Below are 26,645 nucleotides of genomic sequence, written 5' to 3'. Positions count from 1 at the left end.
TGCTACGCATTTGGGAGTACAAGTGCGTAATAGTCGTATAATTAGATCGGGTTCAGTGACGTCACGGGCTCCGTGTGGCGTCACAGCCTTGCGGTTAGACTGGTCGGTTCCGCTCAGGGCTCGGGTGTTTAATTCGGATTGAATAATTCAAAATTTATTCAAACGAAATTTAAAACGCTCAGATGAGTCATGTTTATCTAGCACTAGCTGACCCGGCAGACTTTGTAGTGCCTCAATCAATAAATAAAAGACCTAAGCTTTTGTATAAAATAAACTTAAACCAAACAAAAGAAATCCGTCCGACGGGGGACACATCAAAGGGAAAACAAAATTGTTATTTTTATTTAATTCCGAGCAATTTCATATTTATCTACCTTTTAAACCTTCTCTGGACTTCCACATATAATTCAACATCAAAATTAGCCAAATCGCTCCAGCCGTTCTCGAGTTTTAGCGAGACTAACGAACAGTAATTCATGTTTATATATATAAGATAGATAGATAGATTAGCATCAACGATTCGATGTTTTAAATCGAACTTCAATTCAGTTTACACCATTCAAATAACTGAAGAAGTTTTTTGTCATCATATATTTTTCAAAACTTTAGATTTTAAATTGCTCTCGTGTAAAATTACAACAAGTTCGCTTAAACCAAATAACTTTTCACTCCTCGATATGTACCTATATTATAATACGGAGTGATAATTGTAGCCCGGCAAATTTCATATACCCGTACGAGTAGTTACTGCGATCCTGCCCATTTTTTTAAAAGGATTAGGCTTCTCTCCTCCTTGCGTCGATAATCTGAGGGTCGTGGTCTCCTCTGACAACTTTCTCCTGGATTATCCTGCGCCATTCCTGCCTATCCTCGCCTGTGTGAATAGCAAGGTAGAGGATAGCAACGAGATGAGATTTTGGTAGGTATATGTCTCAAACCACCCAACACCAGATGTACCGTGATATAGTTTATTACATAACACCAATAACAATTCGAAATTATTTGTAATGACACCGTCTTTCATACAGTCACACAATTTCATACTTTATTTCAAAGCGTTAAGCTTAATAATAAGCTGAATCACGTAATCTGGGAACAAATCACGCAGGGTCATCCTGCCCCTAGATAGGTAGGGTTTACGGTATACCAGAGACTGTAATACATAATTACATACGTTTATATATATATATATATATATATATATATATACAGATGATAAACACCCAGACAAAAAGCAAACAAACCTGTTCATCACACGATGTGGGCATCGAATCCACGATCCTAGCCGTGACAGTCAGAGCGATTAACTACTGCACCGTTAACAACTAACACCGACTCAGTCTGATTACTGAAAAGTTAGACAAAAATAACTTTCAACAGAGGCAAAGGTGTCTATTCAATTCATAAAACAATCCCCGCCACGTTTCGTTGCTTAAAAATAAAAATAAAAAAGAACTAAGCGTACAAATAACTGGGCACAAGTGCAACGTAGCTTTTCAAAGACATTCCGAACACACATGGTGCAGATGAATGACGTTAACTTCGTTCGTTGTGTGCAAACGAGAATAATTATTATCAATCACTATCATTTAAAATGTACGTGTATAATATTACTTTAAATAAATAATTAACGTGTGATTATTATCATGTCTGTCAATTTTAGGGTCCTACCGCACTAAACGACTCCCCTGCACTCTTACACCCGACGTCCGATCTCCGTCCGGGGTCAGAACCCGGTCAGAGTAGGGGGGTTCCCGCGGTCAACACTACAACCAGACACGCGGCGCCACCCCGAGGACGCCCGACCGACGGGTCGTCGAGGCGATAGTCGAAGACCAATGACGCCGATCTCCGCGGTACGGCGCCGCGGCGGTGTCTACAAGCTACGATAATCACTTGAAATAAAAAATTAAAAAATCATGTGTGCAATTCACACGTGTTAAAAGTGAAACCTTCAAAAATGTTGGCTTTAAGATAATGAGACGAATGTCAAATTGCGGGAAGAAGATAATTGTAGTTTTAAGTAATGATTATACGAGGGCGGCACTGAAAATTTCGGGAATTAACGAAGTGACACAACATTACTATTTAAAAATGTATTTATTGCTTTTCGAAGTATTCTCCGCGAAATTTGACAAATTTTTCCATACGATGGAACCAATCATTAAAGCAACCATTCCATTCGGAAGTTGGGGTCTCCAAAATGGCCGTTTTGTAGGCGTCCACAGCTTCTTCAGGTGATGAAAATCTCTGTCCACGCAATTTATTCTTTATTTTAGGGAAAGTATAGAAATCATTAGGGCTTAGGTCGGGGCTGTACGGCGGATGGTCTAATAATTCTATGTTTTCTTGCTCTAAAAACTCTTTTGTTCTGTGCGCGGTGTGAGAACTCGCATTGTCGTGATGGAGGATGATGCGGCGGTTGCAGTTCTCTTTACGGAGTTCAGAAACGACCTGTGGCAAACAAATGCTAGCATACCATTCTGCGTTAACCGTTCTTTGTCCCTCAAGAGGAATAGTCGTAACATGGCCGGTTTCGGAGACAAACGTGGCCACCATTTTTTTTGCAACACTCCGTGAACGAACAATTTTTGTTGGCTTTAACTCATTTTCGAACACCCAAACTCGTGACTGGTTTTTTGTTTCGGGTTCGTACGCGTATATCCAGGATTCGTCACCTGATACAATGTTGTATACAGCATTTGAGGATCCTGCGTGGAATCTTTCGAGAGTTCTGACGCACCAAGTAACGCGAGCCGCTCTTTGCTCTTCACAGAGCGAATGCGGTATCCATCGGGAAAACAACATTTTTACACCTAATTGTTCATGCAAGATTATTTGTATTTGACTCATGCCAATGTCTAAAGTTTCCTGAATTTCGCGGTATGTCACATATCGATCTTCCTCAATCAGCTTACGCACAGCATCAACGTTTTCTTGGGTGACTGCAGTTTTTGGACGACCCTGACGGGGATCATCACTGAGCTTAACACGTCCACGTTGAAACTCAGCAAACCAGCGATAAATTGTGGTTTTGGATGGGGCTTCATCACCAAATGCAGAAATCATCCGGTCGACACACTGTTTTTGTGTTAAACCACTTCGAAAGTCATAATAAATCATCGCTCTTGAATTTTCTCGAGTCAATTCCATTTTCTCAACGACTAAACAAGTTTGACAAAACCTCGTGACAAGACCGAGAATCTTTTTTAAAATAAATAAATGGTATTCGATTTTTAAAACCAAGGAGTTTTCAATTAAAAAGATTTTAATATGACAGGAACAGTGGAAATATTCCATTCCCGATACTTTTAGTGCAGCCTAGTAGTGATGACAAAGTTTGATAATTATTTTACATGTTATTCGTATATATTACGTAGATTTATTCAGAATGTATTAAGTCCGAATATTAGGCACGAAGCAGAGCACAAAGAGAACCACGAATATAAGACACACTGTATAATGGTTCCTATCTCATTTCCGTTCCCACGTTAAATCTTATGAATTTACTAGCGACCCGCCCTCGCTTCGCTTCGGAAACTGTAATTTATTATTGATTTCTCCACTATTTAATGGATGATATTATACATATAAACCTTCCTCTTCAATCACTCTATCTATTAAAAAAAACCGCATCAAAATCCGTTGCGTAGTATTAAATATTTAAGCATACATAGAGACAGACAGATATAGGGACAGAGAAAGCGACTTTGTTTTATACTATGTAGTGGTGTGTCTGTCTCTTTTTACTGTCACTTTTTCGTTTCATCGACTTTCAAATCACAACGAAGCTGTAGTGAAGTGTATTAACGCGGCCAAGTCAGATCAGGATATCACGATTACGACACCACTGAGATTCCTACCTTACGCCTCAAAGCGCACAGCGGTATTTACTTTGCCATACCTGTGAGCTTCCTAAGCGTTAATCGAATCGACAAGGGCTTCGAAGTTGATGGTATTCAGGGTTCCCAGATACTACACCAACTTTGGTAAGAACGCGCCTCTCAGCAGACTAGTTGCGGAATTAAAATAATTTGCATAACAAGTATTTTCTGGACGTTTTTGCTGACACTGTTGACAGTTTTAGACGAGAAGTCTACAACCTTGCCTAATGAGTTTTTTCAATTAAGTAATAGCGTATTTGGTAGGAAATGTGTAACAATATGAGGTCTTCATGTAATGTTACATATAGTTTTTTTATACAACGAACCGCTTTTTTTTCAATGCATGCAGTCGGTACGTGTAATTGTGTTAGCATTTAGTGTGAAATCAATGTATATGATACCTGTAATATTCTGTGCTGATGTATAACATGTTCTTTTTTTTCTCTACCTTATCCCACTAGGTGGGGTCGGCACAGCTAATTTTTCTCTTCCATTCTCTTCTATCAGCCGTCATCTCAACACTCACTCCTCTCTCTCATATTGTCATTCACACACTCCATCCATGTCTTCTTCGGTCGACCTCTTCCCCCTCTACCTTGCACTACCATTTACATACATCTCCTGGTATCCAATAAATAAAATAAAATAAAAAATAAAAACACGTTCAGTAACCCCAAATCAGTTCTAGACTATACAAAAACCGAAAAACGTGATATGAGGCTTTCGAGATACCAAGAAACAACGAAAAAACAAATCACATCGTCGTATTTGTAGACGAATACCGCTTGTTAGCGTAGAACTGATAACAGCATGACAGTTGATAAGGAATGTTGACGCTCACGTCCGAGATACGAAGCCTGTGCGTGCTGCGTGAAAACTTCAGGAACCAAGATCAAACAGATCTGTGTGATTGACGCACGTTTTTAATGCTGAAGTACTTAATCCAAGTGGAATAGACAATACCATGATAGGAACGATAGGGTTAGTTCTCATATCTATACTATAATATATAAATCTACAGTGGTTTTACGGATGTTCCGTTATAACTATTGAACCATACATCCGATTGACTTGAAACTTGGTATCCATGTAGAAAATACATGTACTTAATGGATAGGCTAATATTTATATGAGTGTTAGACTCCCTACAGCAGTTGCGGGCGCGTTAATGATGAAAATCTTTTTGGGGGTGAGAAATAGTAATGTTAATTTAAATGCGATCATTAACAGCGAAGCGGGCGGGTACAGTTAGTATTATATAATAACGAAGCCCCATGCGCTCATCAGTTGACAGATCTTACTAAAACCCTTAACGAACCTCAGTTCGCAAACCATGGAGAACATCTGTCAAGGCTTTAATAAACAAGAATTCCACATGACCACGACTGCTCTGCCTAGAGTAACCGAATATAATGATGAATGGAATTATTACCAAGAGAAATAGAATTAAAACAAAATTTAGCTCGTCAGATAGATCTATAGGGGACAGGAATCTATGGGAGCAGGGTAGAGAGGTATTGGCTTTGAACTTCTGGAAACGTTCAAATATGTAAACTGTTGTGTTCACTGTGCACTATTTTAATTGCAGAGACACTTAAATTATTTAAACGAGAATAATTAGTGATTTAGAGTCAACGGGTTTGTGTATAACCACTCCGTGACCATCACTTGATAGCGCGTAGCTAGAAAATAATTAGGAAAGCAAAATTTTAATAGAAAAGAAATACGAAAGTCGTCGTGGCCTAAAGGATAAGACATCCGGTGCATTCGTGTTGAGCGATAGGCACCGGTGTTCGAATCCCGCAGCGGGTACCAATTTTTCTAATGAAATACGTACTTAACAAGTGTTCACAATTGATTTTCACGATGAAGGAATAATAACATCCTGTAATAAAAATCAAACCCGCAAAATTATAATTTGTGTAATTACTGGTGGTAGGACCTCTTGTGAGTCCGCACGGGTAGGTACCACCTCCCTGCCTATTTCAGCCGTGAAGCAGTAATGCGTTTCGGTATGAAGGGTGGGGCAGCCGTTGTAACTATACTGAGACCTTAGAACTTATATCTCAAGGTGGGTGGCGCATTTACGTCGTAGATCTCTATGGGCTCCAGTAACCACTTAACACCAGGTGGGCTGTGAGGTCATCCACTCATCTAAGCAATAAAAAATAAAAAACACTTGATAGCGCGTAGCTAGAAAATAATTAGGAAGGCAAAATTTTAATACAAAAAAAATACGAAATGAGTTCTTTTTTTTGATACGAAATCTTGTGTAGTGAACGCGCAAACAAACCGAATCCTAATGTTTATTCGTTACAGTTAAGTTTTCCACCTACTAAACAAACTGGGATCGTTGATTATAAACAATCTGGGACACAACGCGTCACATGATATTTGCATAGCGTCACGGTCATCTTGATTTCTTGACACCGTGTTTGTGTTGTGTCGTGATCCTTTACATATTTCGAATGCTTACTTACCGACCGGACAAGAATGTGCTTACCTGTAAATAAAAAAAACATTTTTTTTTTATAACAATATTATTTTTTATTGTTTTCCTACCTATGCTGATAGCGTTGAGAGGTTATTTTAGCTTCGCCTTGACGTGTAGGTAAGCTCACGGGGCTCAAACCGGAAGTGTTGCTAACATTGGCCCTAGCAAGAGCAGTGCTACGCAGACTCTACCACCGGATCGGAAACGCAACCCACTGAGAAGATCCCGCGAGAAACTCAGTGGGCTGTGTCTGTGGGTTAATTTACTCGTCGAGCCCTTCGTCGCAAGCGACGGGTCCGGCGAGAACGGTGACCGGTGGAGGGACTTCGATTCCCTCTGTATTTTGTACCGTATGTTCCATGGGGAATGCTCTGAGGAATTGTTTGAGATGATCCCCTCATCTCCTTTTTATCGTCGCACCTCCCGCCTTCAGAGCAGAGTTCATCCCTATTACCTGGAACAGCTGCGTTCATCGACAGTGCGTTTCCAGAGGTCTTTTTTGCCACATACCATCCGAATATGGAATGAGCTCCCCTCCACGGTGTTTCCCGAGCGCTATGACATGTCCTTCTTTAAAAGAGGCTTATGGAGAGTATTAAACGGTAGGCAGCGGCTTGGCTCTGCCCCTGGCATTGCTGAAGTCCACGGGCGACGGTAACCACTCACCATCAGGCGGGCCGTAAGCTCGTCTGCCTAAAAGGGCAATAAAAAAAATAGGTACCTAAAAGCACCGTTAATGGATCGGGAGGTTCCGTAATGACATGAGTATTATTATTATTGCTTCGACAACTAGTCGTTGGCGAAGTGTCATGTCAATTTCAAATCGGAATTACGTTCGTCAAAGTTATATCTATGTCCATAGGGGAGGTCAATTAATGTGTATCGTTTTAATATTGGGGCGATATTCCAATCATCATCTGCCCGCACTTTTTTATTGCTTAAGTGGGTGGAAGAGCTCACGACCCATGTTGTTCGGTTACCAGAGCCCAGAGACATCAACAACGTAAATGCTGTCATGCCAGCTTGATACATGAGTTCAAAGTCTCGGTTTTTACAGTACAACGGCTGCTTCACGGCTGAACAAATTGGTGCTTATTGGTGCGATCTCAATGCACCTCACCACCAATAAATCCTGTTCACTGAGTCGGATTTTCCTCGTCCACATCCAGCGATTTATTGAGAAACGATACGGACCTGGGGGTAGCTACGATACGAACGAACTCAATTTTCGTATATTTTAATTAATGTATCCGTGTTGACCTCTTTATTAATCTAAAGGAGTCGGATGTTTTGATGTCAAGTCGTCCTAATTCCCGTGCCTATGGGAGTGGAATGTTAGCGACCATCAACGTACTATAACAATTAACATCAATGGGAGACACGCGAGGACGCTGACCGAGAAACGTTTTGTTGTAAACACGTTTCAAAATCATGAAAAAAACCACGCGAGGCTACGAAATTAATACGGAATTATAACACTTTTAAAACAACATTAATACTCTCCTCGATTATTACTTTTACCGATTTATTTTTCAATCTGAACTAACCACGTCCTTTGTATTAAGTAGTTCAATAAAAAAATATAAGAAAACACGGCGAAAATATCACACCAAACCAATAATTAAAATAATAATAGTTTTATCGTAGTCAGAATATAATTACGTAGTAGTAAATTTAACTTTTCAAGTTAATCAGGCGTATCGAAGTTGGCGAATATCACGTTGAAAGATTCTGGTGGTGGTGACAACAGTACCAGATCACAGTTCCTCAACCACCACGAATATAACATAGTCATAGAAGAATCGCATAAGCCCGGAACCTCTACCTCTTAATCCAGGGAAACGCGAACCAATGATGTAAGAAGTCATGATATTTGTATTGCTCTAATTTAATTCCCATTGAAATATACTCTAAGAGAATTAATAACCACATAAAATTAACACATTATGTAAATTTGTAAAGTACGGAATATCATTGTGATAAATAAAACTGCATTAGAATTTATCTATTAGTATTTTTAGAAACAATATATCGACACGAAAAGAACAACTTTGGACTGTTTGTTATCTATTTAAAACACCCGTATATTATTACATGTGTATTTAAAAACGTTGAACACTAACTAAAGTCACAGAAAGATGGGCGCTCTAGTGAAATTCGTATTGATTAAGGTTTTTTTAGCAATACATTTTTTGATGGCTTAGCAACCAAATGATGAGCGGTCACCGGCGCTTATAGACAATAGAAATACAAGGTGTCCCAGAAAGAATGAATAACCCTGAAATACCTCATAGAAGAGCTATTGGGGACTCAAAAAAAAAATTAAAAAAAAAGTAATCTTAGGTAGTACCCAAATTAGAAATAAACAAAAAATATCAAATTTCATAATTAAAATTTAGGTTCAGATAAACTTTTACAAAAAACCCTGTACCCGTAGCTGCACCCGTCCGCTTCGCTGGGCATTTAAAATTTAAATTATTATGTATTGTCATTATTAATAGGGTTTTTTTTTTCCTACCTAAGCTGATAGCCTTGAGAGGCTATTACCTTAACTAGTAGGTGAGCTCGCGGGGCTCAAACCTGATGACGTTGCTAACACGAACCCTAGCAAGAGACGTGCTTCGCAGAATCTACCATCGGATCGGAAACGCGACCCACTGAGAAGATCCGGCGAGAAACTCAGTGGGCTGTGTCTGAGGAATTATTAGGGAGTCCAGCAGTCAACACTTATATAAATATTAGCAAGTACATGTATTTTCTACATGGATACCATGTTTCAAGTCAATCGGATGCGAGGTTCAGTAGTTATAACGGAACATCCGTAAATACCACTGTAGATTTATATATTAGTATAGATTACACCAGCTGCTCATACAATTTCCTGCATATTCTTTACTATAGTCCATGTAGATTATATAACAACAAAAAACCTATGGATTTCATTTATCTGTAGCTGTTGTATATTCCAGAAAGGCAAAACAGTATGGAAAATATCAACTCTTTTTTAAATACGTAAATTGGGTACTACCTGTGATTCTTTTTTTTGTGTTCCCAATAGTTCTACTGTGAGGTGTTTCAGGATTATCCATTCTTTCTGGGACACTCTGTTTATCTGCCACTAACAGGATGTGCCGTTAAAAACAGACGAAACAAACTCTCCTTTCGATTTGTGGTTCGTGACAGCTGTTACACTATACAATTGAAGCTTCGACCTCATGTCTCAATGTGGGTAGCAGTGTTCACGTTGAAATATGGACTCTGAGCGCTTAGTGCGAGTTTTTTAACGCTCTCGATAGCGTGAAAGCGTTAGCTCATATCTAATGTTATCCTAACTTACACCTTTAAACGAGCAATTCTTGTATATATATAATCTGAATCTCGGAAACGGCTCCAACGATTTTCATAAAATTTAGTATACAGGAGATTTCGGGGGCGATAAATCGATCTAGCTACGTTTTATTTTCAGAAAATGTTGTTGTATTCGTGTTTTCAATAATCAACTCTTCCCGACATCTATTGGCGAATAATAATACTATTTTTCTTAATTGAGGGCAACACTAACCGCTTTAAAGACACAACAAGATGGCGTTATCAAAAAAATATCATCAATCATCAATTTGTATGGAACGGGATCGTTTGCGTACGTTTGCCGCTAGGGGCGCTGTTCCAACTGCATACAAAATTGGCTTAGCTTTTACGCTATCGAGAACGTTATGAAACTCGCACTAAGCACACTGATAACCTTAAAGAAACTCGTTCAAAACATATATAAGTATAGCGAAAAATGTTAACGCGCATTATATAATTTTTTTTTCTATATATGAGTCGTCTATTATCAAAGCCGGCAATCTGACTTTTGAATAGTATTGGTAAATCAGAAAAACGAATTATTGACTTTGTATTCCATTGGCAGTCACAAAACTCTTCGGAACGACATCTTAGATAAATAACAGGTTAACTATTAACCTTTATTTAATGCAGGTTTTGAACCGTATTCTTTGAAGGAGACGATTATATTCAAATCAATCTGTATTGACATATCAAAAACATTTTTTTGTCCAAATGCACAGATTGCCACCTTTGATAATAGACGACTCATATGTTCCATGAACAATGCACAGTATTACGTTCAATTCTAGAATACGCCTCACTTGGTCGACGCATGGTTAAGGTTACAGCATTGAGGTCAAGACGAGAGCCGCCGTCACATACTAATGCAGACGACTGGTTTTGTTTCGATGACGTTATCTATTATTATACTAAGGGGTGAAAAGATATTTGGTTAAGCGATATTCCGCTTAATACACGACATTTATGTTTGTAATTAAAGGTTCGTTTTGTTTGATATTCTTCTTAATTTTTTTATCTTTATTGCTTAGATGGTTGGACGAGCTCAGAGCCCACCTGGTGTTAAGTGGTTATTGGAGCCCATAGACATCTACAACGTAAATGCGCCACCCACCTTGAGATATAAGTTCTAAGGTCTCAGTATAGTTACCCCAACCTTCAAACCGAAACGCATAAACGCAAAACTATTCACAATCACCTTTTTTTTATTATTTAAATCTACTTTTACCTGTTAAGCTCGCCTTACACATTTGCACACGCATCAAGGACCGATGGACATGTAAATAGTCTTTAGTTTCGCTCTAATGTCCTGGCCAGTATCGACAGAATTAAAAAAAAGATCAAATTTTGATATCTATATCTATACTAATATTATAAAGAGGAAAGATTTGGTTGGTTGGTTTGTTTCGAATAGGCTCCGAAACTACTGGACCGATTTGAAAAATTCTTTTTCCGTTAGAAGCCGACATTATCCCTGATGAACATAGGCTACTTTTTTTGAATTTTTTTTTATTTTTTTTTTTTGTTTCATGTGTGTTTTAATGTTTCCGAAGCGAAGCGAGGGCGGGTCGCTAGTTTTAAATAACTTGGTTCGGTTTGATATTTCAAAGTTTTCTTTTTTGTTCTGTTTAATATACTACATATTTTTATTTCACTATAAGTATATCGTGAAGTTAGTAGTACGATGTGAAAATTGTCTATTTGGGTCCTCATGTCTCAAGGTGGGCAGCGGCGTTCACATTGCTATGTCCATGGACTGCAGTACATAAATAATTAACAAAAATGTTTTTTTCGATTTGACTTTCCGATTTACCAAACAACCAAACCAATATGCGATTATATGATACATCTGAATCTTTAGTAACTTTATATAAAAAAAAGTTATTTATTAAAATTTCTATAAAATGGAACCTCCAACAGTGCCTTAGTAAAAATGAAAACCGAAAGAAAAAATCTGGTTGCGACAACACGCGCTCAGTACGCGACGCGAACAACGCCATCTAGCGGTATTTCCCAGAACCAAGAAGTTGAGAGAAGACAATGTTGTTATATTACGTCAATAGATAGTGCCACTGGTCGCGGCAACAATTAATTTATTAATCTGCAAGTCAAACAAACTTTCACTGAGTTTTTTTTTTTGCACAATGCAGTTAGATAACCTTCGTTGCTACCGAAATACTTTTCCTAGCTTCAAAATATTGGGCACAGGTAGCATGAATACATATATGGGGCGAATTTCAAAGCAAAAGTAGACTTATTGACCGCAAAAATGAGTGATATTTTTTACTCTAGATTGACCTAGTCGCTCAGTACTCACTCGATGTTAAGCGGGCACCGAATACGATATACATGACAAATTTAATGCCACCATTTAATCGAACTCAAAGATTGTATTTAGCAACTATCCCACGCTTCTAATCGGAACCCATAAATGCTTAGCGGCAGAAAGAGGCGGGATTTGAGTTTATCTCATACAAAATCATCCAACAATTTATAAAAGCAGCCTGACATACATATTGCAAAGTCTTGTACCAAACATAATGATATAAGTGAAGTTTATTATTTATTGCTTAGGTGGGTGGACGAGATCATAGCCGACCTAGTGTTAAGTGGTTACCCATAGAAATCTACAACGTAAATGCCGCCACCCACCTTGAGATATGAGTTCTAAGGTCTCGGTTACAGTTACAGCGGCTGCCCCACCCTTTAAATCGAAACGCATTACTGCTTCACGGCAGAATTAGACGGGGTGGTGATACCTACCCGTGCGGACTCACAAGAGGTCCTAGCACCAGTAAATTTGATTTATTTGATCTTAGCATCAACGGTTCGATATTTTTTATTGAACTTCAATTAAATTTACTCCACTCACAAATAGCTGAAGAAGTTTTTTTCATATTTTTTCCGATTTTTAAACTTTAAACGGCTCTGGTGTAAAGTTGCAAAAATGTCGCTTAAACCAAATAAATAGCCTTTCACTTCTCGATATGATATGCCAAAATATATTTAGATCGGATGTCGATTTGTACTCCAATGAATATGTTAGAGGAAGTCTGAAAGTGGCACCTGTGACAGAGAAGCTGAGAAGTGCACGTTTGGGATGGCATGGACATGTGATGAGACGAAATGAAAATGATGTTGGTAAGAAAATCTTAACTATGAATGTGGAAGGATATAGAGGAAGAGGTAAACTTAAGAAGAAATGGATGGATTGCGTTAAAGACGATATGGGTAAGAGGGGAGTGAGCGAAGAAATGGTATATGATAGAAGAGTATGGAAAGAGAAAACATGTTGCGCCAAGCCCAGGTGACTGGGAGAAGGGCAGGATAATGATGATGTCGATTTGTACTCTAAGCGCTGAAGCAATAACACACAATTACGTACAATACAATCTCGTCTCATTGAATCATCGATTGCACGAGGAATTAACGCCATTAAAGCAATAAGTCGATAGAGAGCATTGTTCCTCGATAAGGAATCGATCGTGATCGGACTAGTAGCTGGTGATTGTAACCAAACATTGATCGAATTTGGTCCGAAGATTAGATGAATACGTCGGCGCAGTTTACTGCCCAAGCTTTTCAATTTTGATATTTTTGTTTACATATTCACCAATCGGGACAGAGACAATGAAGCAGGTCATCGTACGAAAAGCAAACCTGTCTGGTTCCAACAAAAAGTTGAACTGTCCGGAACTTAGTAATTTTCTATGGTTAGTTTCCGATTTGGAGCCCCTACCATGATGATGAATACTTTACAATTTTCATAGTCTACAACCGCGAAAATCTCAAAAAAAAAAGTAAAAGAATAAAAAAACGTTAATTTACTCATCTTTAATCTTACATTAATCTTAATCACAATTGTCGTGTTTCCTTTAAATTAAAAAAGGTATAAATCACGTTTTTTTTTTACTGTCTTAAGTACCTACTATTTTCAAATCATCGAAATACTTTACAATTTTCGTAGTCTATCAATGCAAAAAAAAATACGATTGATTGCCAAAATAAAAAAAAAACGTATATTTACTTCTATTAATAATAATCTTAAATTACAATGGTCGTGATCACGAAGCGGTGTGTGAATGCACTTCTGTCGGAGTCAACGTCGGTGGTGTGACGTCACGAGACGCTGACGAGCCTCTCTAAAATACCGAGAAACTTCGCGAACAACGTCCGCATACATTCGAAGCATTCTTATTCGAGTTTTGATCCGAAACGACGCCGCCGGTATAATCGGCCCGTACTTACGCAAGACCCGTACTAACAGCCTGGCCACGGAACATTCGCCGATACGAATATTCGCGCGGTGCGAACGGCGAAGCGTCTAGCGACTAACAGCCTGGCCACGGGACATTCGCGGATACGAATATTCGCGCGGTGCGAACGGCGAAGCGTCTAGCGACTAAAACAAGCGCATAGAAATGTACCTAACAAGCCACGCGCACCGGCGCACAGTGGGTCGATTCTATGATTTTAGTGACTTAGGGACCAACTTTGTTTTTTTATAAAAAAATTTATGTAGATAGATAGAGCTCGTTAATCTCAATAATAATTGTTTTGGGCAAAAATTACAAAAACTTTATAGTTTGGTCAGAAAAATGTGTTTTGTGATTTTTTTGTATGGAGTGGGTCACATTAAATTAAATTCCTGCTAAGTACCGCGAGGTCCCGCTTTGAAACTTTATTTTCCTTATACCTTGTCTAGTCTACTATCATTTGATGCTTTGAACATGTGCATAAAGTTGCAACTCTGCCAAATAAATGGATCGAAAAAAATTAATAAATACATAGAATAAAAACCTTTATATTTTTTTTCGTAAGTGCTTTTAAGTTAAATTTGATATGGATTAGTAAGTAAAAGCACGTAATGATACCCATAATTACATAATACCTAACAACAATACATTTAGTAGGTCTCTAATTATGCAATCTCTCTAAATATTATATATTTTGTTTCACCTTTCGATCTTTGGGTCAGAAGACGAAAGAAGATTGTGTAAAATATCCTCATTAGTCGACGTTCTACTTCTCATTCTTGAATAACATCTCTCTGTATATTTCCGAAAATCTTTATTGCGAGCTTCCGCTGCCTCTTCCGAGAGTTTACCTATACGAATGGCACCAAAGTTCTTGATTATTATATATCACTGCCATGTGCCAACAATTTATGGATACTGGAAGGCATATATAATACCAGGGATATACATTAACATACAATTCTGCAGTATATCTAAAAAATTCCGAAAAATTGGAAACGCGCTCTCCAGATGCAACAGAGTGAAGAATCACGTGAAGCCTCTCTATTAAATCTTTACGTATTCCTGTTATGCGGGCTGTTTCTTCTGCATCCCTGAAAAATCTTCTGGCAGTATTGCCATCATTGGTTGTTCCTACTCCTTGCTTGACAAAATCTATAAGTAAACCGCATTCCTTTTTAAACGCTTGCTGTATAGCGCTCTTTCTGATTGATATTTTTCCTTTGTCATCCCCCGTCGCAACCCCATTTCTTGAAGTCCAAACGATAAGACGCAAACAAAAAAGTGTCATATAAAAAATAATCTCACAGGAAACTACATACGATGAAAAAATTGTGAAGTAATAAAATTATATTTACCGATATGAAGTAAGCACTCCATGCATCTTATCCAGGCATGTAAAGATGGCATTCCATACTGGAATATTTCTTCATTATTTTCTCTTTGATAAGCAAGTCACTCCAAAAACTCTGACGGTTTTGCTTTGCAAATATCACAGACAGCAGAAAATGTTTCTGAAAAATATGAGGTTATTTTGCCGTCTATCATCATCATGTGCAATTGATGCTTAACTTCAACTTGTTTGATTTTTGATGGCTGATGTCTTTCTATTTCTTCTGTTATGCTAGCTTTTATAATTGTCACTGTTGACTGCGTTTCTTTTGTAAATTTAAACATTATTGGACGGCAATAAAAAGTTGATGAGGTCGTTTTCCCAAACAATTGTTCCATCAAATTTCTGAAGCCTTATAGGAACTAGACTGACCATGAAAATAGATGAATCATCAAACTCTGTTTCAGTTTTTTGTTTATAATTACTTTGACCTGGGGCTCTATCAAAGCCTATTTGCTTATAAGCAGTAGCTCTCTTGCAGAGGTCAAATCCGAAGTAATCACATCTAAAAGCCTATATAGCGCCAAGTTTAGTAATGCTTGCATTTTAATAGCATCTCCTTCTTCAGTAATAATTACCTCGTCTTTCCCTGGATAACACTTGGTCTTTTCTTGCTTAATTTTATATTAAGAAGGGTATAAATCAGACCCATTTTCACTTGCTGCTTCTCTTAGGTTTATATACTGCCACTTAATTTAAGTGAAACTAATATTGCCTTATCGGGAGAATATGTACTACTTTTCACTTTACTTGTAATTAAATACTCATTAACTTTTTCTAGATCTTCGGGGTGATTTGACAAGTGGTTCATTATTTCTCCTACATCTTCATTTCTAGTGTTTCTCAAACTAGCAATTGTAGTAGCTTTCATTTCATCCGGGGATAACGAAAGCGATTGGTAAATTTGTTCAATGCGTCTTCGTTTTTGCCTGGATCCCAATTCTTCAAAAGGTTTTCGAGGTGCAAAAATAGATGTCGAGGCTTCTGTAGTACATTTGAGGGTGGTACATTTTCAACATCTTCAGTATTAGAAATCTCGAGTCTTTCATGTGCAGTGTTGATAGCTTCAGGTATCATTCCTTCGGGCCAGTTTATTGCACATTCTAACCAATCACATTTTTTTCTTATAGACTGTGCTAACATGCGACTACTTCGTTTCCATATTGCACTTATATTTGAACAAAATTGCGTACTGAATTTTTGGAGCTCAAAATTTTTCTCTTCGGTCACGTTTAGTTGATTTTGTAGGAATTGAAAGAGTTTTTTATTATCAGACAGCGACTGTAGTTGCTCTCTTAAAATCATAAATAATCCTAAATTGTTAACAAAATTATCAATTATAACGGAAACAGCAAGATCACAACGACAATCACGAGATGTTAGTAGTAGTACCAATAAACGAACACTAGTTAGTATATAATAAACATGGTCACTTTATACTTCCAGAGACAAACAAATGTTTACTATATTTTCTACTACCCAGTAATGGCTACTTAACTAATTATCCTCATTAAATAATGTTAACTATCTTAATAATTAGAGAGATTGCTTAATTAGAGACCTACTAAATGTATTGTTGTTAGGTATTATGTAATTATGGGTATCATTACGTGCTTTTACTTACTAATCCATATCAAATTTAACTTAAAAGCACTTACGAAAAAAAATATAAAGGTTTTTATTCTATGTATTTATTAATTTTTTTCGATCCATTTATTTGGCAGAGTTGCAACTTTATGCACATGTTCAAAGCATCAAATGATAGTAAACTAGACAAGGTATAAGGAAAATAAAGTTTCAAAGCGGGACCTCGCGGTACTTAGCAGGAATTTAATTTAATGTGACCCACTCCATACAAAAAAATCACAAAACACATTTTTCTGACCAAACTATAAAGTTTTTGTAATTTTTGCCCAAAACAATTATTATTGAGATTAACGAGCTCTATCTATCTACATAATTTTTTTTATAAAAAAACAAAGTTGGTCCCTAAGTCACTAAAATCACAGTATCGACCCACTGTGCGGCGACCGGCGAAGCGACCGGCGGAATGTACCGAGCGAATCGCGCGGGCGACTTACGATGCGGCGGGCGAGCAAAACAAATGCATGAATAAGGACGGCGCAAGCCACGGAGTCGAGCGGTAGTCGCGGCGAATAGTGCAGTGATTAAATGAGTTTAGTTGTTTTCGCCGCGAAAAATGAACGCCGAAATTTTTTTATTTTATATTTTTTATTAAATTTTTTTTTAATATTTTTAAACTCGTCGTGGCCGAACGGATAAGACGTCCGGTGTTGAGCGATGCACCGGTAGTCGAATATCAGGCGGGTACCAATTTTTGTAATGAAATACGTACTCAACAAATTTTAATGTTCACGATTGATTTCCACGGTGAAGGAATAACATCGTGTAATAAAAATGAAACCCTCAAAATTATAATTTGCGTAATAACTGGGGGTATGACCTCTTGTGAGTCCGCGCGGGTGGGTACCACCACCCTGCCTGTTTCTGCCGTGAAGTAGTAATGCGTTTCGGTTTGAAGGGTGGGGCAGCCATTGTAACTATACTTGAGACCTTAGAACTTATATATCAAGGTGGGTGGCGCATTTACGTTGTGGATGTCTATGGGCTTCAGTAACCACTTAACACAAGGTGGACTGTGAGCTCATCCACCCATCTAAGCAATAAAAAAAAAATATAGCTGAAATACTAGCTAGACCAGCTATTTGGAAGTCTAGCCACTCAAAGTATTTCTCGTACTTCTTGTGGAATTCTCCATCTATAGGTATACTCCGATTCTTATTCAAATCATGTACTTCACAATCTTTTCCAAATAATAGGTCCTGAACCAAAAAAATATTAATTTGTAAGCAATATCGAGATAATTTCAATATAGACATTTCGCTGTCGGACTTCCTTACTAGTCGCGGCGGCGAACGTGAGTACCCGTGGCCTGCAAACGGTGCTGCGCGAATGGTCGCCTCGCCCACCGCTTCGCTGTTCGCACCGCCGATCCCCGTGGCCAGGCCGTAAAATAAGAGCATAGAAATGTACCTAACAAGCCACGCGCACCGGCGACCGGCGCACAGTGGGTCGATACTATGATTTGAGTGACTTAGGGACCAACTTTGTTTTTTAACAAAAATTTTTACGTAGATAGATAGAGCTCGTTAATCTCAATAATAATTGTTTTGGGCAAAAATTACAAAAACTTTATAGTTTGGTCAGAAAAATGTGTTTTGTGTTTTTTTTGTATGGAGCGGGTCACATTAAATTAAATTCCTGCTAAGTACCGTGAGGTCCCGCTTTGAAACTTTATTTTTCTTACACCTTGTCTAGTCTACTATCATTTGATGCTATGAACATGTGCATAAAGTTGCAACTCTGCCAAATAAATGGATCGAAAAAAATGAAAAAATACATAGAGTAAAAACCTTTATTTTTATTTTCGTAAGTCCTTTTAAGTTAAATTTGATATGGATTAGTAAGTACAAGCACGCAACAATACCCATAATTACATAATACCTAACAAAAATACATTTAGTAGGTCTTAATTAATCAATCTCTCTAAGTATTATATATTTTGTTTCACCATTCGATCTTTAGATCAGAAGACAAAAGAAGATTGTGTAAAATATCCTCATTAGTCGGCAGTCTACTTATCTTTCTAAAATAACAACTCTCTGTATATTTCCGAAAATCTTTATTGCGAGCTTCCGCTGCCTCTTCCGACAGTTTACCTATAGGAATGGCACGAAAGGCAAAGCTTTTTATTATTGTATATCACTACCATGTGCCAACAATTTATGGATACTGGAAGGCATATAATACTAGGGATATAAATTAATATATAATTCTGCAGTATATCTACAAAACTCGGAAAAATTGGAAAGGTCCACGCGCTCTCCAGATGCAACAGTCTGAAGAATCACGTGAAACCTCTCTATTAAATCTTTACGTATTCCTGTTATGCGGGCTGTTCCATCTGTATTCCTGAAAAATCTTCTGGCAGTATTGCCATCATTGGTTGTTCCTGCTTCTTGCTTGACAACATCTATAAGTAAACCGTATTCCTTTTTAAACGCTTAAGGTATAGCGCTCTTTCTGATTGATATTTTTTCTTAGTCATCTCCCCTTGCAACTCCATTTCTTGAAGTCCAAACGAAAAGACGCAAACAAAAAAATGTCATTTAAAAAATAATCTCACAGGAAACTACATAGGATGAAAAAATTGTGAAGTAATAAAATTATATTTACCGATTTGAAGTAAGCACTCCATGCGTCTTATCCAGGCATGTAAAGATGGCATTCCATACTGGAATATTCCTTCATTATTTTCTCTTTGATAAGCAAGTGACTCCAAAAAAGTCTGACGGTTTTGCTTTGCAAATATCACAGACAGCAGAAAATGTTTCTGACAAATATGAGGTTATTTTGCCGTCTATCATCGTCATGTGCAATTGATGCTTAACTTCAACTTGTTTGATTTTTGATGGCTGAAGTCTTTCTATTTCTTCTGTTATGCTAGCTTTTATAATTGCCACTGTTGACTGCGTTTCTTTTATAAATTTAAACATTATTGGACGGCAACAAAAAGTTGATGAGGGTAGGTCGTTTTCCCAAACAATTGTTCCATCAAATTTCTGAAGCCTTATAGGAACTAGACTGGTCAAGAAAATAGATGAATCATCAAACTCTGTTTCAGTCTTTTGTTTATAATTACTTTGACCTGGGGCTCTATCAAAGCCTATTTGCTTATAAGCAGTAGCTCTCTTGCCGAGTCGAAATCCGAAGTAATCACATCTAAAAGCCTATATACCGCCAAGCTTAGTAATGCTTGCATTTTAATAGCAGCTCTTTCTTCATTAATAACTACCTCGTCTTTCCCTGGATAACATTTGGTCTTTTCTTGCTTAATTTTATATTAAGAAGGGTATAAATCGGACCCATTTTCATTTGCTGCTTCTCTTAGATTTATATACTGCCACTTACTTAATTTAAGTGAAACTAATAGTGCCTTATCGGGAGAATATGTACTACTTTTCACTTTACTTGTACTTAAACACTCCTTAACTTTTTCTAGATCTTCGGGGTGATTTGACAAATGGTTCATTATTTCTCCTACATCTTCATTTCCAGTGTTTCTCAAACTAGCAACTGTAGTAGCTTTCATTTAATCCGGGGTTAACGAAAGCGATTGGTAAATTTGTTCAATGTGCCTGGATCCCAATTCTTCAAAAGGTTTTCGAGGTGTAAAAGTAGATGTCGAGGCTTCTGTAGTACATTAGAGCGTGGTACATTTTCAACATCTTCAGTATTAGAAATCTCGAGCCTTTCGTGTACAGTGTTGATATCTTCAGGTATCATGCCTTCGGGCCAGTTTATTGCACATTCGAACTAATCACATTTTTTTCTTATAAACTGTGCTAACATGCGACTACTTCGTTTCCATATTGCACTTATATTTGAACAAAAGTGCGTACAGAATTTTTGGGGCTCAACACTTTTCTCTTCGGTCACGTTCATTTGATTTTGTAGGAATTGAAAGTTTTTTATTATCAGACAGCGACTGTAGTTGCTCTCTTAAAATCATAAATAATCCTAAATTGTTAATAAAATTATCCATTATAACGGAAAAAGGAAGATCACGACGACAATCACAAGATGTTAGTAGTAGTACGAATAAACGAACACTAGTTAGTATATAATAAATATGGTCACTTTATACTTCCAGAGAGACACAAATGTGTACTATATTTTCTACTACCCAGTAATGGCTGCTTAACTAATTATCCTCAGTAACTAATGTTAACTATCCTAATAATTACAGAGATTGATTAATTAGAGACCTACTAAATGTATTTTTGTTAGGTATTATGTAATTATGGGTATTGTTGCGTGCTTGTACTTACTAATCCATATCAAATTTAACTTAAAAGCACTTACGAAAATAAAAATAAAGGTTTTTATTCTATGTATTTATTCATTTTTTTCGATCCATTTATTTGGCAGAGTTGCAACTTTATGCACATGTTCATAGCACCAAATGATAGTAGACTAGACAAGGTGTAAGAAAAATAAAGTTTCAAAGCGGGACCTCACGGTACTTAGCAGGAATTTAATTTAATGTGACCCGCTCCATACAAAAAAATCATAAAACACATTTTTCTGACCAAACTATAAAGTTTTTTTAATTTTTGCCCAAAACAATTATTATTGAGATTAACGAGCTCTATCTATCTACGTGAAGAAAAATCTTAAAAAACAAAGTTGGTCCCTAAGTCACTAAAATCATAGTATCGACCCACTGTGCGGCGAAGCGACCGGCGAAATGTACCGAGCGAATCGCGCGGGCGACTTGAGACGCGGCGGGCGAGTGAAACAAAGCCATGAATCAGTACGGCACGAGCCACGGAGTCCAGCGGTAGTCGCGGCGAATAGTGCAGTGATTAAATAAGTTTAGTTGTTTTCGCCGCGAAAAATGAACACCGAATTTTTTATTGCTGAAATACTAGCTAGACCAGCTATTTGGAAGTCTAGCCACCCACAGCATAAATTTAAACATATAGTGAAGAGATTCTGGGAAGAAATAAAAAAAAAAATTCCAGATTCTGAAGGTAAGTAGTATTTTTTTTATTTATAGTTACAAATAATTAATAGTTTGCAAAGTAGTCTTTAAATTGATTTCTTATGTCTATAGCACGTAACGTGGCTCTATTGTTCCGCCGAGACGTTATAACTTGATTAGGGGTAGATCTAGAATGCATGTACCGTCTAAAATCGGGATCATTATTTCCATCTTTTTCTCTTACAATATTATGCAGTAGACATCCAACTTTAATAATTAGTTTTGCATGTTTGGTGTCTGTTTCTATTGCTTTGAGGAAAATTCGCCACTTATTAGTCATAATACCATAAGCACACTCAATTGTCACTCGAGCTCTTGACAATCTTTTATTAAAAATTCTTCTTGAATCATCTAAATTAGTCGACGGAAAGGGTCGCATTAGATACGTCTTCAGTGGATAGGCTTCGTCGCCAACTAGAACGTGTGGCAGTAAAATATTTGACCCAGGTAATATTTTTGGCGGTGGCATATTAAATCGATTGTTAGTAAGCAATTCATTAAATTTTGAAAAATGAAACGTTCCTCCGTCACTTTGCCTTCCTTTCCCACCAATCTCGATTACAGAAAATTTATAATCTGCATCAGAAACTGCTTGTAGAACCAATGAAAAATTTTTTTTATAATTATAATATTGACTACCGCTCCGTGGTGGCTTCTGAATTCGAAAATGTTTACCATCTATGGCTCCTACGCAATTAGGGAATTGCCATCTAGAGAAATACTCTTCTGAGATTTTCCTTAAATCTTCACTCATTAATTTTGGTGACATATGCTGAAAAACCATTTTTTTCCAAATTGCCTTGCAAGTTTGATATATCGTTTTGGCCACAGTGCTTCGGCCTAGGGAGTATGATTGAGCCAGAGATTTAAAAGTCATCCCAACGGAGAGAAATCTGAAACATAAATTGTTTTTTCTGTATTTTATAATTTATTTATTTTATTTTATTTTTACGATATTTGCGGGGCTAACAGCTGTTGCTTAGAAATATCAATGGAGTAAATAATAAAAACCATTCACAATATGCATATACATTTACCATTTTCATTATTTCTGTTTGTTAGTATCTACCCTAACTTAAAAATTGTAGATTAATTTAGTCATTTTTTTCAGTTGGTGATCTCAAAAAGAAATGGAAGAACCTGAGGGACACATATAGTAAAGAGCTAAAGAAAATACCTAAACCTCGTTCGGGTGGTTCGCCCTCAAATTATGAACCGACCTGGAAATACTTCACGCTATTAGGATTTTTGAAAGATGAGTACATGCCTTTAACTGCCGAATCAAACTTAGATGAAGGAGACAGTGTAATAATAGATTACGAAGACAATGATGATATATCCATTGAAGCTATAAATGAAGTAAGGTCACCACCTTCTCCGACTCGACCATCTTCACCGATTGAACCCTCTACATCTAGTTTTCAAAATTCAAGAAAAAAACGACAAAATATACAAGATATTCGATCACAGTATTTAGAGATTGAGAAAAAAAAACTGAAACTTTTAGAAAACGATATCTCTAAAAATACACCAGTCGACAATGAAAAAAAATCAGATGACTACCATTTTTTAATGAGTATTTTGCCGGAAATAGAAAAACTACCTATTATCCAAAAGATAAGGTTAAGAAATAAAATAAACCAAGCTCTTTTAGACGAAATAAATGTCACGATGTACGGTGAACCTTATGGGCATGGTTACTCTACTCAATCAAACAATAATAATTTTAATAAGAAATAGAGACATAATTATCATAGAAAAGATTATCTGAATAATTCATAACTATTGAAATTAACATAAAATACTGATTAAAAGTAACAAGATGTTGTTTGTTTGTTTTAATTACACGAAGAATTAATATTTAATTTAGATTTTTTCAATAAACAACAGAATTATTTAAAAGTATTTTATTTTATGAAATATATATACAGGGTGACATTTAATTAGCTGGTCATATTTTGAGTAAAAGTAGTTCCAAATTCTGATCGCGCGCCGCGACCAATCAGGGGCTCTCGTTGTCGGCTCCCGGTGCGACTCAAAGAGTAGCGACCGAGGGGCTTTCCTTTTAGCAAGCCGCGCGTGCGCCTTTACTGGCGCCGACGATTCTCTGAAACCACCGAAGCATACACACGAGAATACGTCCGCACCTCGCTCGCTACCATTCCTTTTCGAACTTGTTTGTGGGACCCTCTGGAGTATTCATACCCAGTGCTCCAGCTGGACAACTCAAAAAGTTATAAAAAAATCCGTTTGCGAAAGGTTCTTGGGAAAAGATGTTCACATTCATGGATACTATAGATACCTACCTAATTCTTCAAATTATGATCAGCTAATTAAATGTCACTTTTATATATAGGTATATAGACAGATTAATGTAGCTCACTGAGTTTCTCGCCGTATCTTCTCAGTGAGTAGCGTTTCCGATCTGATGGTACCTAGATGGTTAGCAACACTCCCGGTTTGAGCCCCGTGAGCTCACCTACACGTCAAGGAGAAGCTGAAATAGCCTCTCACAAAAAATAAGTAAAAAAATTTATATGTATATAATATGATATACTTACCTTAATGTCAAAAACAATTTTTCAGCGGCACTTAAAACTCTATTTGCATTGACTTTTTTTTCCAATTCTGGTTGAATATTCATAAGGACATAATCGAAGGTTTCAACACTCATTCTGGTATACTCGAAAAAATTTTCAGGATACTTTCTGTATTTCTCGTACTTCTTGTGAAATTCTCCATCTATACCCCGATTCTTATTCAAATCATGTACTCCACAATCTCTTCCAAATAATATGTCTTGAACGAAAAAACTGTTACTTTCTAAGCAATATCGAGATAATTTCGTTAGAGACATTTCGCTGTCGGACTTCCTTACTAGTCGCGGCGGCGAACGTAAGTACCCGTGGCCTGCAAACGGTGCTGCGCGAATGGTCGCCGCATCCACCGCTTCGCTGTTCGCACCGCCGATCCCCGTGGCCAGGCCGTAACAGCCTGGCCACGGGACATTCGCCGATACGAATATTCGCGCGGTGCGAACGGCGAAGCGTCTAGCGACTAAAATAAGCGCATAGAAATGTACCTAACAAGCCACGCGCACCGGCGACCGGCGAAATGTACCGAGCGAATCGCGCGGGCGACTTACGATGCGGCGGGCGAGCAAAACAAATGCACGAATAAGGACGGCGCAAGCCACGGAGTCGAGCGGTAGTCGCGGCGACTAGTACAGTGATTAAATGAATTTAGTTGTTTTCGCCGCGAAAAATGAACGCCGAAATTTTTATATTTTATATTTATTTTTTATTTTATATTTTTAAAGTCGTCGTGGCCTAACGGATAAGACGTCCGGTGCAATCGTGTTGAGCGATGCACCGGTAGTCGAATATCAGGCGGGTACCAATTTTTGTAATGAAATACGTACTCAACAAATTTTAATGTTCACGATTGATTTCCACGGTGAAGGAATAATATCGTGTAATAAAAATGAAACCCTCAAAATTGTAATTTGCGTAATTACTGGTGGTAGGACCTCTTGTGAGTCCGCGCGGGTAGGTACCACCACCCTGCCTATTTCTGCAGTGAAGTAGTAATGCGTTTCGGTTTGAAGGGTGTGGCAGCCATTGTAACTATACTTGAGACCTTAGAACTTATATCTCAAGGTGGGTGGCGCATTTACGTTGTGGATGTCTATGGACTTCAGTAACCACTTAACACAAGGTGGGCTGTGAGCTCATCCACCCATCTAAGCAATAAAAAAAAATATAGCTGAAATACTAGCTAGACCAACTATTTGGAAGTCTAGCCACCCACAGTATTTCTCGTACTTCTTGTGGAATTCTCCATCTATAGGTATACTCCGATTCTTATTTAAATCGTGTACTTCACAATCTTTTCCAAATAATAGGTCCTGAACCAAAAAACTATTAATTTGTAAGCAATATCGAGATAATTTCGATATAGACATTTCGCTGTCGGACTTCCTTACTAGTCGCGGCGGCGAACGTGAGTACCCGTGGCCTGCAAACAGTGCTACGCGAATGGTCGCCTCATCTACCGCTTCGTCGTTCGCACCGCCGCGGCGCCGATCCCCGTGGCCAGGCCGTAAGTGTGTAATGGCGTTTAAGCGCGCCCCCATCGGCTAGGCTCTGTCGTAGCACGAAGGTAGTCAAATTCCGACGACATCGCGATCGTGTTGTCACCTCTCGGGTATCTTGCCGCGTTTCGTTTTATTACCAAACTAATGACCGTCTCCGCTCTCCGCTCTAATAAACTCCCAGACGAAGAGCAAACAAATCTGTTCATCACACAAAGGTTTGCCGGACGTGGGAATCGAACCCACGACTTTCAAGAGCGCTAACTACAGAGCCACCGAGTCAGTACATTACGGGACCATCGTTGGTTTTAAAACGATTAATTATATTGCATCTCAATTATTACAACACTAATCGCGTGTGACGAAATGTTTAGACTATTGCGACATGGACTCCGAATGACAGCGTGCCTTTTCCATTTTCTCAATAAAATCTTTTCCTATTACGGTTTATATGCGACATCTCAAGACATCGTTCCCTGGGATATGTTTTACGTTGCATGAACAATTGCTGCCGTGAAGCAGTAATGCGTTTCGGTCCGAAGGGTCGGG

The 26,645-nt window shown here is 37.8% G+C and overlaps 3 protein-coding genes and 1 long non-coding RNA gene across 5 annotated transcripts in view; 1 reads left to right on the top strand and 3 right to left on the bottom strand.

Annotated features, from left to right (window-relative positions):
• Positions 1-26,645, bottom strand: part of Mitf (transcription factor Mitf) — a 170,110-nt gene that overhangs the window by 98,015 nt on the left and 45,450 nt on the right. The gene's annotated exons all lie outside the window — the stretch shown is intronic.
• On the bottom strand, positions 19,062-21,695 carry LOC149499501 (uncharacterized). Its single transcript, XR_016325710.1, has 2 exons — positions 19,633-21,695; positions 19,062-19,524 (listed from the first exon to the last, which is right to left on the bottom strand). It is a non-coding gene; the product is annotated as an uncharacterized LOC149499501 (long non-coding RNA).
• LOC149499500 (uncharacterized) lies at positions 21,736-23,828 on the top strand. Of its 2 annotated transcripts, none has more exons than XM_089739833.1 (2): positions 21,736-21,992; positions 23,115-23,828. In XM_089739833.1, exons 1-2 carry the CDS (start codon positions 21,857-21,859, stop codon positions 23,741-23,743), a joined length of 765 nt encoding a protein of 254 aa, XP_089595959.1. In that variant the 5' UTR covers positions 21,736-21,856; the 3' UTR covers positions 23,744-23,828. The 2 variants fall into 2 exon arrangements, 1 of the variants encoding a protein (XP_089595959.1); XR_016325709.1 differs by lacking the exon at positions 21,736-21,992 and adding an exon at positions 22,320-22,450 and having other exon boundaries at positions 23,115-23,220.
• Positions 21,985-25,677, bottom strand: LOC149499499 (uncharacterized). The gene is made up of 2 exons (XM_089739832.1): positions 24,565-25,677; positions 21,985-22,896 (listed from the first exon to the last, which is right to left on the bottom strand). Exons 1-2 carry the CDS (start codon positions 24,858-24,860, stop codon positions 22,029-22,031), a joined length of 1,164 nt encoding a protein of 387 aa, XP_089595958.1. The 5' UTR covers positions 24,861-25,677; the 3' UTR covers positions 21,985-22,028.

The sequence above is a fragment of the Bombyx mandarina genome, chromosome A1 (assembly GCF_030267445.1).
Source record: "Bombyx mandarina strain Sakado chromosome A1, ASM3026744v2".
Classification (NCBI taxonomy): domain Eukaryota; kingdom Metazoa; phylum Arthropoda; class Insecta; order Lepidoptera; family Bombycidae; genus Bombyx; species Bombyx mandarina.
Note: the sequence above shows the minus strand (reverse complement) of the source record. Positions and strands in the feature narration are given on the sequence as shown.